We start from the raw sequence: 16149 nt of genomic DNA on the forward strand, positions 1-16149 counted from the left end.
GTTGAGGTAATATACAGCTTCGTCCTATGTGATCATCCCACCTTTAATTGTTATTCTGGGTGGGGAAATCTGTAATGTCTTTAATGTCAAAGACACCCATATAGAACCAGGGCGTATGACATGTCACTTGAAGCTACTTGTTTTGATACATGCATATTCCAAGTTTTTCTCTCTGGACAGGGATTAGTACGTTCTGTGTCAGTGAGATTTCCGGAAGACATACATGACATACCCAGCTCCAAAGAATCTTTACGTGTATTCTTCCCGCGGCTATCCATAACAAACCTAAAGTTCCAGAAAAACGTCATCTATGTTGTCAATCAGTCATTTACTAAATAAACCCCTTCATGTGGTTGGTATATCGGAAGATGATGCCGGAGACTGAACGATTTTCCAAACAATAGTAAGCATAGCGGTGAAGCTTCGAGCCGAGGGCAGTTGTGAAATTTTGAAGACAATCTTCAAGCCAAAGGCATTATCGTCCGATATAACAGCAAGCCGGGAAGGGGGATATTCTTTTAAAAATCCTCAATTTCCGATCAGTTTCTGAAACGTGCGAGCGCCTTCTTGAGGAAAAGACAGTAATGAACATGGTATGATTGCAGCGAAATAAATGCAAGCTAACTAGTTTATTGGATTACAACAACTAAGACCTAAAACTGTGACATTTCATCTTTGTTTTTCGTCTTACTGTAATAAATCCGAGGGCACAAAGTTTATCTACTTTGAGCACTTATCACAATATGCGATTTAGCCCTAGTTCAAATGAATAAATTGCAAAAGTGGCTCAAACCCACGAGCATGTTGCGAGAGGTGCTCAAAGTAGACAAACGTCTTGCCCTCAGACTTATTAAAATAATTAAAGCTTATCATGATTGCAATGCATCACATTATAAACGTGAAGGTTCATTGTTTAAAACTAGCGAATTAGGAGGTTTCGAACAAACAGAATTAACAGCTGCAAGTCTTGCAAAATTCACGATCTCGCCAGTGGGTTTCGAGCACAGCCTGGCGTGCGAAAAGTTCGAGTCACAAAATTTAAGAAATTACATTTCTCCGTTCGTGTTTTATATTTGATACCTACTTGCCAAGAGAAGTTGATGGAAGAGTTATCAGCGAAATCTATTTTTTTAGATAAAAATTGCATATGAGGTTCTTAGGGATAGTCGCTCTTTGTCGCTCTTAGGAGGTCTCCACTGAAAACCGCCTCGGCGAGTTGGACCCCCTCGATAAATATTACTTTTTATTATTATTTATTTATTATTTATATACTGATTTGCTCCGTGTTTTCTTTCATCACTCTCTGCCTTTCTCTTACACTGTCTCACATTGACAACGGTTACATTTAGAATATTATTGCCAGTGAAGAGATCAGCCGCCGTAGAATATGTTTCACCATGCCTGATTTTTTTCCTTTTAAATTCAGTAATTTTAACCAGTACTGCCCATGATATGACATATATCACCACCGCACTAATTTTACCTTCGACCCGCCATTAAAACATTGTCTTACCTCTTAACCTTAGTTTTCGGATGGAGAATTTTTAAGGGAAAGCAAATGGATATGGACATAGAACTTTGACCTTCATTTCATCAAAAGAAGAGTTTTCGAAAGCAAATAAGGTAACAGTTACCATAGTGCGGCCATAAATTGTTTTATTTATGCCTGATTTGGTAGCCATCAGAGGACATAACTTCAAGGATCGATATTTTTGGATAAAAGCGAAACAGAAACAAAAGAAAATCATTTTGAACTAGTATTTGGCAACCTCTACGTGGGAGATAAAAATCGGCCAATTTTATTTCTTAGCCGGAAATCATCGGTTTTTTCTTGGGCGTAGGGCTTGTTAAGTGGTTTATGGGCTTCACTGAAAAAGTCCACGGTTGTCGGTTGTTCCAGATTGATTGTTTTTTTTTTTTTTAACGGCGGTGATTTCCGATGGTGGTCGAGAGCCCGCTCGAACCGACAATCGGGAGCTTAAGCACCGACGACAGCAACGGCAACGAAAACGTCACCCGAAAATATATCTTTCTTCCATTTGTGCTATTTCGCGATTATTTCAACTCGCCTAACTTTTACAAAAATTGCGAACTATCCAGGAACCAAATTGGTAGGAGCGGCGTACAAGTTAAGAAAGAAAATGAAAAATTCACCGTCGTCCGTTGACGTTCTCCACAAAACCTCAAATGTGGTCATTTCACGTTGTTGTTTTGCAGAGGACGGCAATCAAATGTACAAAAATGAAAAACGCACGTACAGAGCGATTGTTTTGGCTCATTAAACCTTTTGTTTTGCGGCGTTGTCGTTGCCGTCGCCGTCGTCGTTGCTTAAGCTCCCTAAAAACCAGTCTTCTTATATAAAAAAAACTGCCGTCTTTTCTCCTCACTGAAGAGTAAAACTTCGAGAGACATTTATTCATCTCGTTTACCTCCATGCTTTCAAATTATGTTATAAGTTAACTGGAACTAGTTTGCACACGAGGCTTGCAAACGAGGCTATTAGTTTCTACTATATTCCCCCGCAAGAGCCTCCATTGCAAGCTCGAAGGAATATGGTCTATTTACATGGTTTCTCTATTATAATTAGCAGAATGTTCATATCTTGCCTTCGAAAAGTGTCGCCCTGGTCTTAGCTACATCTTTAGGCTTTTCGTACATTTTTTTTTTTCATAATGTTTATTTCTTGCTAAGAGACATCAACAAATTGCGAAGCGGCCATTTTGAAAGTTAGTGCTCCCGATGTAATCACCTCGCGTCAGGTGATTCAAGCAGCATGTGACGCAATCTTCGACCAATGAGATCAATATATAAAATCTCTATAATCAATCACCTGAGCAATTATACTTATCTTTGGTATAGCACGTATATTGACCGTGCGAATAATTGAGAGGCACGGGCCTCACGACCGACACATCGTTGCATTTTATGTACTGTTCCGTCGCCATATTAGCGACTGCCTAGTTAATTTTATTTCAAATGACATTGCTCGTCACAGTGGTGTACACAAAAATTAGCTATTCATCCAGTTTTACCGGTTACTTGTAAACGCGAAGTGCTATAGTTATTGTTACACGACAGTGGAACCAAAGCGGGTTGTTTCAAACGTATTTCAACATTATTTTCAAGACTTTCGTTAAGCTAATAAACACACTTACCTTGTGATTACTTCGTCAAATCTTGGCTAATTAGTTCGCCGTTATGCAATCAAAACACTGATGCAAGAAACAACTGTTACAATAAAAGAAGGAAAAATAGGCTCCTTTTGATGCATTAAATTCAGACCAGAAAGGACTAAACAAAGGAAACTGGACAATTTTCTGTTGTTCGTGTTCCCTGGACCTCGATATCAAAATGAATATTTTGATACAGTTGGCTTCTTGCGTAAACAGGAAGAGTTAATTGAAGCGAGAAGATTTATTCAAACTGCTTATTAAATAGGTTTTTTGTAGATTTTCATGGTCAGTAGAGAAGTTCTTTCGGAAAGCCGAATGTAACAAAGCAGTCGGGTGAAATACATATACTCATCCGTCGAATTAATACGATGTGTAAACCAGAGTGGGCATGATAAACAGGAAAAGACAAAAACCCTGAAGGGCATATTACACGTCACAGGAAGTCTTTTGTTTCGTCCTTGCCTAATATGAATGGAATTACTTGTTATGCTGTATTAGCTCGTTGCTGTTTTTAATTGTACGACGGCGAGCTCGGCATTTGCGAGGTAAGACTCAAATTTACCTTTATTCGACTGCTTGTGTTCAGAACTGTAATCAGTGCTACTAAAATTAATTACTTAAAATGTTGCTGCCCCTTTACAGCATATTTCGCGTAAGCTGATACACTGCTGATATGTGCGAATGCTTTAGCCAAAATGTTCAAATTTAAGTTGCACCTCTGTCTGCATTTTTGATGACATCAGTTACCCACTTCTAAATCCAAACGAATTAGCTTTCCAGTGCTATGAGGTTTTAAATCGCACATTTTGCACAACAAAAACTACAGATTTTCTTCACGAAAGAAATAAACAATTAAACGATCAACAACAGGTATAACAGTACGTAGCGCTCGATTCGCAAAATTGTGAAAAGGGGCATTGTGAACCTCTTAGCTCATTATTTTCTTTTCAGAAATAAACATTGTAGCGAGGAATAAATTATAAAAGCGTATAAAAATGTTCACAAAGAACTCGAGTCGCTAAATACAGTTTTAAGTGAATTTACCATAAAGCCTGCACTTTCAGTATTTTACTCCCCGTTCAGCTTCTGAAAAACAAAAATCTGACTAGTTTGACACTTGATAACTTCAACTCTACAAGTTTATTCATCATTTCGTTTCGTCTCACAAACTCGGTAAGCAAAATACACTGTAAGCCGCTGATGCGTGGAACACCCTGAGGCGGAATTAGCGCTTGGTGTTTGGAATAAAGCTTACAACAAAGGTAGGCTAACGAAGCCGAGAAATATAGAACGTGGAGAACGTGGAAAATGATAACTCCCAAGCTTCAAAGGAGGTTCAGGATTGAAGTCAGCTTGGCTAACTTATTCAATTACAGATTCAGTTAAACTTGAACTTTCCCGCGTCAGTGTCTCTTTAGTCTCCCGTACATGTTTTAAACATTTAAAACCCTTTTGGTCAAAGCCGTACTAAAGTGTTAAGTTCCGAGTTGCGAGTTCCTTTTAAAACTAACAACCCAAGCCCAACTCAGTAGTCACACCAATCTTGCATTGATCATTTAGCTTAAATTTTTGGATCGAAATTCAGGAAACTTTCGTTTCAAGACTTGCGGTCTCGTTGGAAGGTAAAAAAACGAACGAGACTTCGCAAGATGACAACAAAGTGGAGAAGGAAATTTTACGCAAATTAAACAGTAATTTCAGCGCACTTCATTATAAATTTTGTTTGTAGTTACCATTAGCAGGGCAATACCTACAATTGGTACTGCAGACACTTAAATGTCCCACGCCCCTGCATGTCTCTTCTAAGTTCCTGATACTTACTCTCCTTTCTTTTTCCTTGTCAAGTGAGAGCATCTGTATTCACGACAATATCAATGCTGAGACATGGCCTGTCCTTCTTGATAAGGATAACCCGGCATTATCACTATTTCAATGACCATTATTATTACTATCACTGTACTATCAACATCATCATCATTGCCATTGAAACAACTGTGACTGGAAACAATATTATAAAATAAGCCCTCGAATAGGAACACGCAGCTAGGATAATGGTGAGGGCAGGGGGGGGGGGGGGGGGGCGGTTCGGATAGAGCTCAACACTTAAACCATGTGACGCTGTCGAGTTAAAAAAAATTAGCACAATTAATTCGGCCACACATATGATTCTCAGAACTCGCTAATGTGTTACCGACCACTGGAATATCATAATAATAATAATAATAATAATAATAATAATAATAATAATAATAATAATAATAATAATAATAATAATATAATAATAATTATAATATAATAATTCTTAACATAGTGAGAACTTTCAAAGCTACCGTCAATTGACTTTCCTTTAGGGAACAGCGTAGAAGCTCCATATAGTTTTTGTGTCTAAGAACTGTTATATTTTATGAAATTCTTATATTTTATCGCTATTTTTTTTTTTAACACAGCAGTTTTCTTTTTATAGTTCCTTAACATCGCATAAGTTACGCTGCGCGCCCTATGTGGTTCTATTTTAGCATACATACGTTTTTTAACCGCACGTAATAATAATAATTTATTCGTTCTGATCAATGTCAACATCGATACCATGAACAGGAGGTACCAGGGGTTATCCCCTTTTAAATCAAAGCAATTCAAATCAACTCAATTCAACTCAACACAAATCAAATCAAATCAAATGTTAGTTTTTGAGGAGAGGGGAAAACCGTAGTACCCGGAGAACAACCTCTCGAAGCAGAGTAGAGAACCAACAAACTCATCCCACTTATGACGCCGAGTCCGGGAATCGAACCCGGGCCACATTGCTGGAAGGAACGTGCTCTACCACTGCGACAACCCTGCGCCCCCTAGCTTACATATAAATTGCCCCAACTAAACATGACAGTATCTGTTATTTATGAGGTCATTTGACCGATTTGCCGATTTTTCATGCACATAACAGGGTACAAAAATGCTTTTCTCTTTGCCAAAGTCTTGTAAGGAAAGAAATCTTGACCCTATTCAGTCTGGACGTTAGTTTTAGTCTCTGAGGAGCCGGGGGAGGAGGAGGGGGGGGGGGGGGGGGACACACTGAGCGGACTACATCCGTGTTTTCAAGACCACTAGGGCTATGACACAGAGGGTGACCAAAACGTCAAAACAAAGTTCCTTTGGCGTCCGCAAAATGGCGTCATTTGATTCCTCACAGCCGCCATCTTGTATCTCTCCTAATATCTCCAAAACCTCCGAAAACCGTTCGGATTGACCCCATAGTAGTTGTCGCCAAATGACCCAATTTTCTTTTAATAAACAATACTCAATTTTTCATGCTGGTTCAAAAGAAGTTAAGGTGCCGAGGTCAGCATACCTAACAAAATGAACTTACACCTTGCTAAATTTGAGCGCTCAGGCATTTTAGGCTTAAGACGTAAATACCACTAAACTCAGAACTCCCCTTTGCCTTTCATGGCCTTCAGTACTGTGCAATGTTGACTCATTAGTTAACCATTACTCAATTCTTCCCTAATGATTGAAGCCTATGTATTGGAGATTGTGGATCGTGAACTTTTGTCTAAGTTCTTTGGGCTATAAAATTGAAAATGTGAAGGGCACTGCGAACTGTTGGTTGGGGACGCGATTTTAGACTGTTGTCTGTAATTATCGCACTATAAAATCACACCGTAGAACATTGACTGTGATTTGACTGGAGTGGACTATCATCGAGTGTTGAGTGTGATTTGTGGACTGTCAACCGAAGTCTGTGTGCTGCTCCACATCTTGAATAAAAAAGGAGTAGAAGGATGGCTAATGCCAAACAGCACAGTTGTAAAGCCCTCAAAGGTGCTTTACATTCTAGCACTTACGCGGTTGAAGCCATGAGCTAGCATTCTTGATGTTGGTCTGAAGCGTTAATTTGACTTTAGCAGTGCATCTATTTATAGTAATAATTAAAAAAAACTTTATCAGCTATCCCGTTTCTATTAAAGTATAAGCGCATTTCAATCTTGGGCAAGGACTCATCGGAGGCTTAGGTATTAATAAATAATGGACTAATTTTGGGAACTTCCTTTTTTTTATGAACAGTCTTACACTGGTCAATGGTCGCAAGCCTGTCCCGTGAAATCTATGGATTCACATTCTGAAACCCTTGCCAAGACCCTCTATGCAGGATTTCTTATCATAGGAGTCATCCTCCTCATTAACATGCTCATAGCTTGGCTATCTAACACGTATCAGCGAATACAGGTGAGAGAATTATATATCAGAGATAAAGAGATCACTGGTTGTAGTTGGACACGGTGCACAAAGTATGCTGGGGAGAGTTGTTAGTTTTAACTTCAAAAAGGCAGAAAATCGGTATAGTCAGCAATTCATTCCATTACTTTTCCGCAGTTGCAGTTTGCTTACAATTGGACTGACTGATCAGTCTAACGTTCAAAACGTTCTTTTTACACTGACAGCGATCCTATTGATCGGGTCGATCGAAAGACGGTACAAGCTAAACTGCTATCACTCTCTCTTAGTCCTTTGAGCCCCCAGTGGGGCATAGGGCCGCAAAACCTGCTATCACTACTGTCATATATTTACGCTTCAGTTCAATGCAATTGCAAAAGATGATTTATGATTTATGATCATGAGCTCAAAAATCTGGCACTGAAATATTCAGAGGTTCGAGGGTGGGAGGTTCATAACCACAAGAATCAAATTCTGGTGGAAATTTAATCTGTAATGTTGTTTCTTTAGTGATTTTGACTACTTACGCTGAGCAATAGAATTCTTAAATATCATTAATACGAAATGAACTTGCTGGATAGGCTTTTCTTTTATTATTCCGTATACTGGTTGCTAATGAAACTGCTATTTTGCAGGAATTCCATTTCCTTTCATAGGTGACATGGAAAATTGGTTTTGCAAATTTTAACCTCTCGCTAAAGGAGTACTAAAACTGACTTTGACAAAAAAAAAATTACTTTCATGTAAAAACTGGGAAAAACGAAAAAAGTATTTGGCTTTGAATCAAATAAGTGAAAACAGCTTCGTACAATGCCAAATGCACTATACTCTTGAAATGTGTTGGATGAAATGAAGGGGCTCTGGGTGCATGCTCCTGTGAAAGAAGAAAATAATGCCTCTTTAAACAAACACCAAAATACAGAACAATGTTATGGAGGTTATATGCATTGGTCAGTACCTAATTTCAGTCATAAAGAGAGCATGAAAGTTAGATAGTAAGGGAGGTTATTAAGCAACTTAACACAAATGAACTACAAAGATTACGAGTAATTTGCAAATAGCTGTTCAAAATGATCGCCCATTTCCATACTCTGACAAATCTGGATGATACAGAATATTAAATATTGATTTCGATTCGTTTAAATTTTGGTCCCCGATAAATGAAGAGGTTTGGCCTTATGAAAAAGTCTACAGAACCTGTGACCAAAATTCTCTTTGACCTTGCAAGATTTTTAGCTCTGTACTAACGAGCACATACCTTCAACTATTGCTTATTTATTGTTTTAAGGGCAGTAAGTATATCTTTTCCCATTCTAATTAATTGGGATGTGTGCGTGTTGAGAGCTTCGTTATATTTCCTCTACGCTGTTGGTGTATTAGATATCTTAGAAACAAAACTTTCATATAATGACTTAGATTGGAGATCTTGAAAATTATTTTTTCCTTCAACACGTAGATTGAAATCAGTTGGGATAAGATCGTGTGTTTTTGAGGAAATAGAGGACATTTTTATTTTTAATACTTTGCGCCATTCCTGTGGAAAAGCATGGAGGAGACTGAGAAGTAGGAAATGTTCAACTGGTGAGAGAGTTGAATATAATGGTTCCTTATTCGACTTGAGATCTCCCCTTCAATCGTATTGTTATAAAGACAATCACATTAACACCGATACCTGCCTTACATATTGTGCATGAATTGGAATTTATGACTTAGCAAAGGAGCACCTTATTAGTCACACTAGATGAAACCATTTCTGGTTTCAGAAGTCAGGGGAACAGTCTATAAACAAAGCTGTTGGGAGAAATGGAAATCCAACAATACCAGAGGTAAGTTCCTCAAAATACTTGCGAGCAAAGAGTGTGTTAAACGCATACGCTTGCTCACTAGTCAAGGAAAGTGGAAGTAAAGGACTTTAACAAGGTCTAACACAGAAACAATAAGTTTTTAAAAGGTATCAGCCACCGTTAAAGAGTGGCATTTTTCAAAATTTGGGATTTTGTGATGATCGGATAAAGCTTTTCAAGAGCATTATTAAAAAAACGTACATAAAAAATTTTGTTTCTGTGCAAAGTTATAAGGCGCAAAAATTTTTTCCATGTTAGTTATATTAATTATCGTTGGCAAGTCCTGTCTTACTGGATTAACTTGTATGTCAGCATATCATGAGACAAGTCACATGATATCCAATCATTATTGTAAATACGCAATAGATTTGCTCGATCAAGCATTTGCACATGTTTGGTTTCTCATAGTAAATTTCCTTGTAAAATAATGCCTTCGAAGAAGAAAAAAAAGTCGTGTCCGTTTTCGAAACCTAAAAAGTCTTGTAGTAAAGATCGCGCTGAGATATTAGCCGAAAGTGACAAGGGTTCTTACTACAACCAGGAAGAATGGCTGAACGAGCAGTCCGAATTAAGTGGGCAGTCGGTTTCCACACCAGGAAGTTCGAGTGCAAGTCGATCAAAAATTTGGGTCGAAGAACCCGATCAAGTAGGCGATGACTCTGAAACTTGGCAGAAACTCAATGGCCACGCTTTCATATCTGGCGAAAAACTACAAGAGCAACTCGACGAAGCGGTGACTTGTCGATTCTGCCAGGGAAGTATGCAACTTTTGGAAAATGTAGAAAATAATAATGAACTTGGTTCAATTTGGATCGTTCAGTGCCAGAAAGAAAGCTGCTCGTCGCGCCAAACTAATCTTGCGTTTTCTACAACGGAATCGACTGCAAGCAGTCCCTTAGTTCTGGTCAGTCGAGAGGGTGCGCTCTCAGCGCAGCGAGACTGGAGCGAGGAGAAACAAACGACTTTTTCCCGCCTCTCCCTAAGCCCCCCTCCGCTCACTCCCTCCAGTTTTTATTGCGCTCCGCTATTTCGCTCGACCTCTCGACTATCCAGAAAGGGACTGCTTGCAGTCTAAAACGAGAAAAAAGCAGAGCATTTGAGGTCAATCAGGCATCAGTACTTGGCTTTCGAGTACTCGGTGGCGGACACGCGGCAGCTTCAAAGCTGTTTATTTTTCTCGGTCTCTGAAAAAGAAAGTAGTGTCATAAATTGGGCTGAATAGTGGCGATACCGTTCAATGGAACAAGTGAGAATATTATAAATAAAGGTACAATGCGACAGTTGACAATATTTTGCAGAGCATTACTGTATACAATGCGCCTTGCTCAGTGGACGATAATTGTTGTTTTACCCAGCTAGTCTCATTTCGGCCAGCATATTGTGTTGAGCGAGTGATGTTCTGCTTCACCTTCATTCTCTGCAATGGCCTTTTGCTTCGCTCTGGAAGACTTTTTTTCTTTCTTTCGGCATGTTTTAAATTTAAATCAGAATATCCAGAGATCATATATCTTGCAAATAAGCTGTCAATCCCTTTTATTACTAACTCAAGAATTTTTTTTACTTGTTACAGATTTCGGGGGATCCACCTACAACCGAAGGAATTGGGAGAAATGGAAATCCAACAATACCGGTGGTGAGTTCCTTAAAAATGCTCTCTTGTTAAAACCATAAGCACTCCAGGCGTGCATGACCAATGTTAAAGTTTTTAGGCTTTGTGAAGGTTCATTTCTTGAGGAAAATTTTTATCCCACGTGGATTGCGTGCAACGAGCCTGAAAACCATATAGGCTTGCTCACTAGTCGAGGAAAGTGGAAGTGAAGAACTTTAACAAAGTCTAACATAGAAGCAGTTGGTGTTAAGACTAGTTTGTACCGTCAAAAGGGTCACAAACGTGGCGGGATTGATCACTCGTTTATTGTAGACCAGCTGATATATCTTTGTCTGTGGCTATGTCTCGATGGTGTACTGTTTGGCATCACGCACGATGTGGTGGCTTGTACGACTTTTTTTTACAACATTGTCCCAATAAAAGAAACTCCTTTCTTTTTCAATAATGAAAACAAACATTACATTGTGGCTTTGAGTTTTGTGTGCTAAGGCATCGATGTTTTTCTCCGACACAAACGTGTGCTCAAATAAAGCGCGTAACTTTTCTTCGTCGACGAAAATAAATATCTAGCAAAGAATCATCTCTGCCAGCCGCCATTTTTTAAATCAACGCTTTGAATACGTGAAGCGCCAGAAAATATCTCAAAATTCGACCAAATTAAAGCAAAACAGGCAAAATCATCGCGGGACTTGTAATAAAGTGGCCATTATTGGACACCTGAACACAGAGCCGTACATCGCCCACGAGACCAAAATGGACCAATCAGACCAATCTTTTCGATGCGGAGACAACTGCTTAACTTGCAACTGCATAACAGACAGACGTACCAGTTACACATTTCATTCTACCAGCGAAACTAGACATATTACTTATCATATAGACTGTAACTCTTTTTACATGGTACACTGCAACCGCTGCCACAAAAAATACGTAGGAAAAACAAAACTACGACTTAAAGACCCTTTTAACGAACACCGTAGACCAGTTGACAAACAAACAAATAGTTCCAAACCCCAGCACACACTCAGAACATTTTCTTTCTAACAACCAACCAATAACGCTTCTGACATGCTACTTATTCCTCTCGAACTCATGAAATCTAATCGTGAGAGTGTATGCAAAGCTAAAGAGGCATACCTCGTCGACAGAGGTGAAACTTTTGAACCTTTAGGCCTTAATAGGAGAGATGAAACATGAACATTTTTCCCGTCTTTCGTCGTCATTTCGTCGTCCTAAGTTGATCCGTGATCCTGTACATCAAGAAGTCATGAACACGCTACGGCATATTAGTTTTTCTTTCTTTAGGAAACATTAATTTTGTGTAACAAGGGTAACAAGAGTTACAAAAGTAACCAAAACAAATGTCTCCTGAAGAAAGAAAATTTAATATGACATGAAGCGAAATAGGGTGTTTATGACTTCTTGATGTAGTTTCGTGAGTTGCTCTAATTCATGAGGAAATAACGCATGCCCATGCCCAAAAGGTATCTTTGTGTCTGGTCATAACTATGGGTAACTCAAGAGCAGGCTCATGACTTACTCATGCTCACTAATTACTACTGCTCATGCCCAAGAGTTACTCAAGAGTAACAACTGTTCATAATCATGAGCCAGCACATGAGTTACTCGTGCTCATGAAAAACTGAAAAATGCTAATTCAGTTTTCAGTGGAATCCACGAAGTGGCTTTTCTCTCTACTGCTTCAGGTCAAAATTGGAAAATGTTAGGTTTTTTGGTGGGGGGAGGAAAACTGGACTGCCCTAAGAAGAGAACCAACAACAAGCTCAACCCCCATCAGATGTCGACACCGGGAATAGAACCAGGGCCACACTGGTGGGAGGCGAAAACTTTCATCATTGCCCCATCCCCTCTCATGCTCACAAGTTACTCATAAGTAATAACTGCTCATACTCATGAGCCGGGTCATGAGGTACTCATGCTCATGGTCATCCTCATTTAGAGTTGAGAGAATGTCGAGTACACATGCCATAGCGTATGTGGCATCTTTGTCGGTATTGTCGAAAATCATTTAGTCAAAATAACACAGAGACCGCCACGAGAGGCAAAGTTGCTTTACTCACTTACAGAAAGAACTAGAGGAGAATTTAACTATAAAAGCAGCCTTTTCCGGAAGTAGAAACAGACGAAGAAGAACATGAAACGAGAGAAGAGGAAGATGAAAAAAATTGTGATGACGAGGACAAAGATGAAAGCAGAGACAGTGATGTCAAAGATGGTGAAAAAAACCGTAAGGAATGATTCTGAGTCTGACAGCTGTGATCCTTGGGAAAAACTGCAAGCACAAGTGAGAGGTGCTCTAAATACAAGTTATGTGAAACAAGTGGAACGGTTTCTGGACAAGGGTGCATGAGGAGAGCGGTTGCTGAGGCCAAAGCGTTGAATGTTCTATTATATCGGCTCACAGACGAAAGTTGCGAAGGCTGTACGTATACTACCTGTACATCAAGAAGTCGTAACCACCCTACGTCGCTTCATGAACGAGGAATCTATGGATGACGAAGAAGCTGCGGAAGCAGCCGTAGATAAACGGAAATTTTTGTTGAACAGACTCTTCGAGAAGCCTCAGGTCCCTGAAGAAGAAGAAGACAGCAACTAAGAGGACGATAAGACTTAGAGGTGAGGCTCACTTGAAGTGACATCAGGAACGAGGAACGCACTCTCGATTCATGCATAAGATAACCCTAAACTCGGCTCACGTCCTTAGCGGTATCCTAGATTGCGCCGAAATGGGATCTAAATATCCGGCCTTCTGATTGGTCTATTTTGATCACGTGGGTGATGTCTTGCTCTCTGTTCATGTGTCCAATTATGGCCACTTTATTACAAGTCCACTGCCGTTTTCCGCTATAGAGAGATCTTATTGAATGAAAATTACTGTCATTCTATTGTAGACCACATAAAGTAATTTTCCAGTTTCGCGGTGATTTTGCCCGTTTTGTTTCAATTTGGTCGAATTTTGAGATATTTTGTGGCGCTTCACGAATTCAAAGCGATGATTTAAAAGATGGCGGCTGGCAGAGATGATCTATGCTAGATATTTACTTTTGAAACATTGAAAACACTGTAGAGTTTCGTTTCGTTGACGGAGAAAAGTTACGCGCTTTATTTGAGCACGCGTTTGTGTCGGAGAAAAACATCGATGCTTTAGCACACAAACTCAAAGCGACAATGTAATATTTGTTTTCACGACAAAGAAAGCAGTTACTTGTTTTGGGACAATGTTGTAAAAAAAATTCTTACAAGCCACCACATCGTGTGTGATGCCAAACAGTGCGCCATCGAGACAGTTCCACAGAGAAAGAAATACCAGCTGGTCTACCATGAACTTGTGATCGATTTCGCCACGTTCGTGACTCTTATGGCTACCGGCGTTTCACCCCTAAAGACCTAGAGATTTGTGATGTGCGATTTGTGATTTAAACTTTGGGTAAGTCGGGCGCGGGTCATCAGGACCTCGCACATGTCCCGTCATGTCCTTGTTAGGACTTATATTTTCATTAAACTTTTATTGGCATTTTTAATTCTGGTGTCTTTCACTCGTGAAGGGACTGGACACAATTCTGTTATTATGTGACCCTCTTGCATGAGTGTCTTCTCGGTCGTGACGTCATCGTATTTGCTCGGAACATCGATATCTCCGATGGACCAATTATAGCCCAATGCTTCTCAAGATCTTTGCATAAACAATCTATGGTCGTTTGCCTAAAATCAGGCTTGAGCTAGGAAACAATGCCACTTATATCGAAGCGTATCTTTTACACCAATGTGAAGGTGGATGACTGATGGACGACACCCCTTGCAAAGATACTACTTTCACAGGCGAATAACTCAGCCACTGACAATAGTCGCGTGCAAATGACCATACATGTACTTTAAAGGCCATTTTGCAAATTAGCTTTCAATCCCATTTATTAACAACTCAAGACGTTTTTTTCTGGTAACAGATTTCTGGGGATCCACCTTCAACCGAAGCTCTTGGGAGAAATGAAAATCCAACAATACCATTGGTGAGCTCCCTTGTAAGAATAATAGCACACAAAGCATGTTGAAGATGTAACGCTTTGTGAGGGTTTATATCTTGAGGACAATTTTTCCCATGTGGATTGCGAGCAATGAACATGCAAAACACATAGGCTTGGTCACTAGTCTGGAAAAGAGGAAGCAAAAAAACTAAGCGGAGAACGTTTAATTTAGAATGTCTAAAATAGAAATTAAACAGTAGGTGTTAAGACTAGTTGGTATAGTCAAAAACAAGGAGCACTATATTGGATACACTACATGTGCCCCTCAGCGTAACATTTACATGTCATTTTAAATCTTTGATGTAGCACACAAAATTTTGCACGGTGTTCTTGTGACTAAAAAGGAATTTAAAATTTTCGATTTCGAGAACGACGATACCAGACTGTATAGAGCACCCTCTCTCAGAATGCCCGGAGTTTCTTAAACTAATAGATAATGCTATAAAATGTTTCAACGTACTTCATGGGACAAATTTCTCTCCACTCGAAGTGCTTCTAAATCATGTTCCCAGGTGTCATCGGTTATCCTCTAATTTGAAGAAAAAATTACGTGTTCTTCTTGTGTAAATCAAACATGACCTCTATCCATGCAAAGTAACTCAAAGATCAATTCATTGTAATGACTTCTTTCATCACAAACTTATTATGCAACGGAAAGTCGGAACACTCTTCGACCGGTGATGTATTTGCTTCTACTCGTCTTCTTTGGCTCTCTATTTAGAGAATATCACTACATGCCTCCTTTTTTTCTTTTTTTTTTTATGATGTACTAAATTAATAAGAATCACTTTATCATTACTCCATTATTAATGAAGAGTCCTTTGTATTTATAACTGATTTGTAATGGTAATAAGACTGAATGGAGTACAATTCAGAGAGTAATCGGGCGAGTAATTTCAAATTACGAGCCTGATTACCCCTGAATTGTACGACAAGAAGTCCTATGACCAATTAATTGTTGCCAATAACAAAATGCGAGAATCTCATTCTTGGAATATTTATTAAGGTAAGAAATAGATTCCAAAGCAAAAAAATTACTGGTTTCAACTTTGTATGTGGAAGCCCGACTGCATGAATATAATTTTTTAAAAAAGTATATTTTTAATTAAAATACATGTCCGTCAATATTTGTACAAAATGGGAGAATTTTTAAAAGTAATGAAATTGAATTACATTGATTTTGATCTTTTATCATGTGCCATGTATTGAAATTTCATTGGCTAGTGGCATTTACTACTTGATTTTCATTGGTTCTTTAACTGTCCGAT

At 39.0% G+C, this 16149-nt stretch overlaps 3 protein-coding genes across 4 annotated transcripts in view; 1 reads left to right on the forward strand and 2 right to left on the reverse strand.

Annotated features, from left to right (window-relative positions):
• Positions 1-3312, reverse strand: part of LOC146489889 (short transient receptor potential channel 5-like) — a 40444-nt gene extending 37132 nt beyond the window's left edge. For both annotated transcript variants that reach the window (XM_085114125.1, XM_085114173.1), the window contains exons 1-2: positions 3156-3312; positions 233-285 (exon numbers count right to left, since the gene is read on the reverse strand). In XM_085114125.1, coding sequence (XP_084970251.1) covers positions 233-278 — 46 coding nt within the window. In that variant the 5' untranslated portion in view covers positions 279-285; positions 3156-3312. The remainder of the gene's footprint in view (positions 1-232; positions 286-3155) is intronic.
• The window catches only part of LOC146489888 (hsp70/Hsp90 co-chaperone CNS1 homolog), a 187430-nt gene that overhangs the window by 50905 nt on the left and 120376 nt on the right, over positions 1-16149 (reverse strand). The gene's annotated exons all lie outside the window — the stretch shown is intronic.
• LOC146489891 (uncharacterized) overlaps positions 3680-16149 on the forward strand; it is a 51966-nt gene continuing 39496 nt past the window's right edge. The window contains exons 1-5 of the mRNA XM_085084580.1: positions 3680-3718; positions 7261-7397; positions 9149-9211; positions 10800-10862; positions 14804-14878. Of these exons, the coding sequence (XP_084940706.1) occupies positions 7278-7397; positions 9149-9211; positions 10800-10862; positions 14804-14878 (321 nt within the window). The 5' untranslated portion in view covers positions 3680-3718; positions 7261-7277. The remainder of the gene's footprint in view (positions 3719-7260; positions 7398-9148; positions 9212-10799; positions 10863-14803; positions 14879-16149) is intronic.

Source organism: Pavona decussata, unplaced genomic scaffold, assembly GCF_977016875.1.
Source record: "Pavona decussata unplaced genomic scaffold, jaPavDecu1.1 SCAFFOLD_2, whole genome shotgun sequence".
NCBI lineage: Eukaryota > Metazoa > Cnidaria > Anthozoa > Scleractinia > Agariciidae > Pavona > Pavona decussata.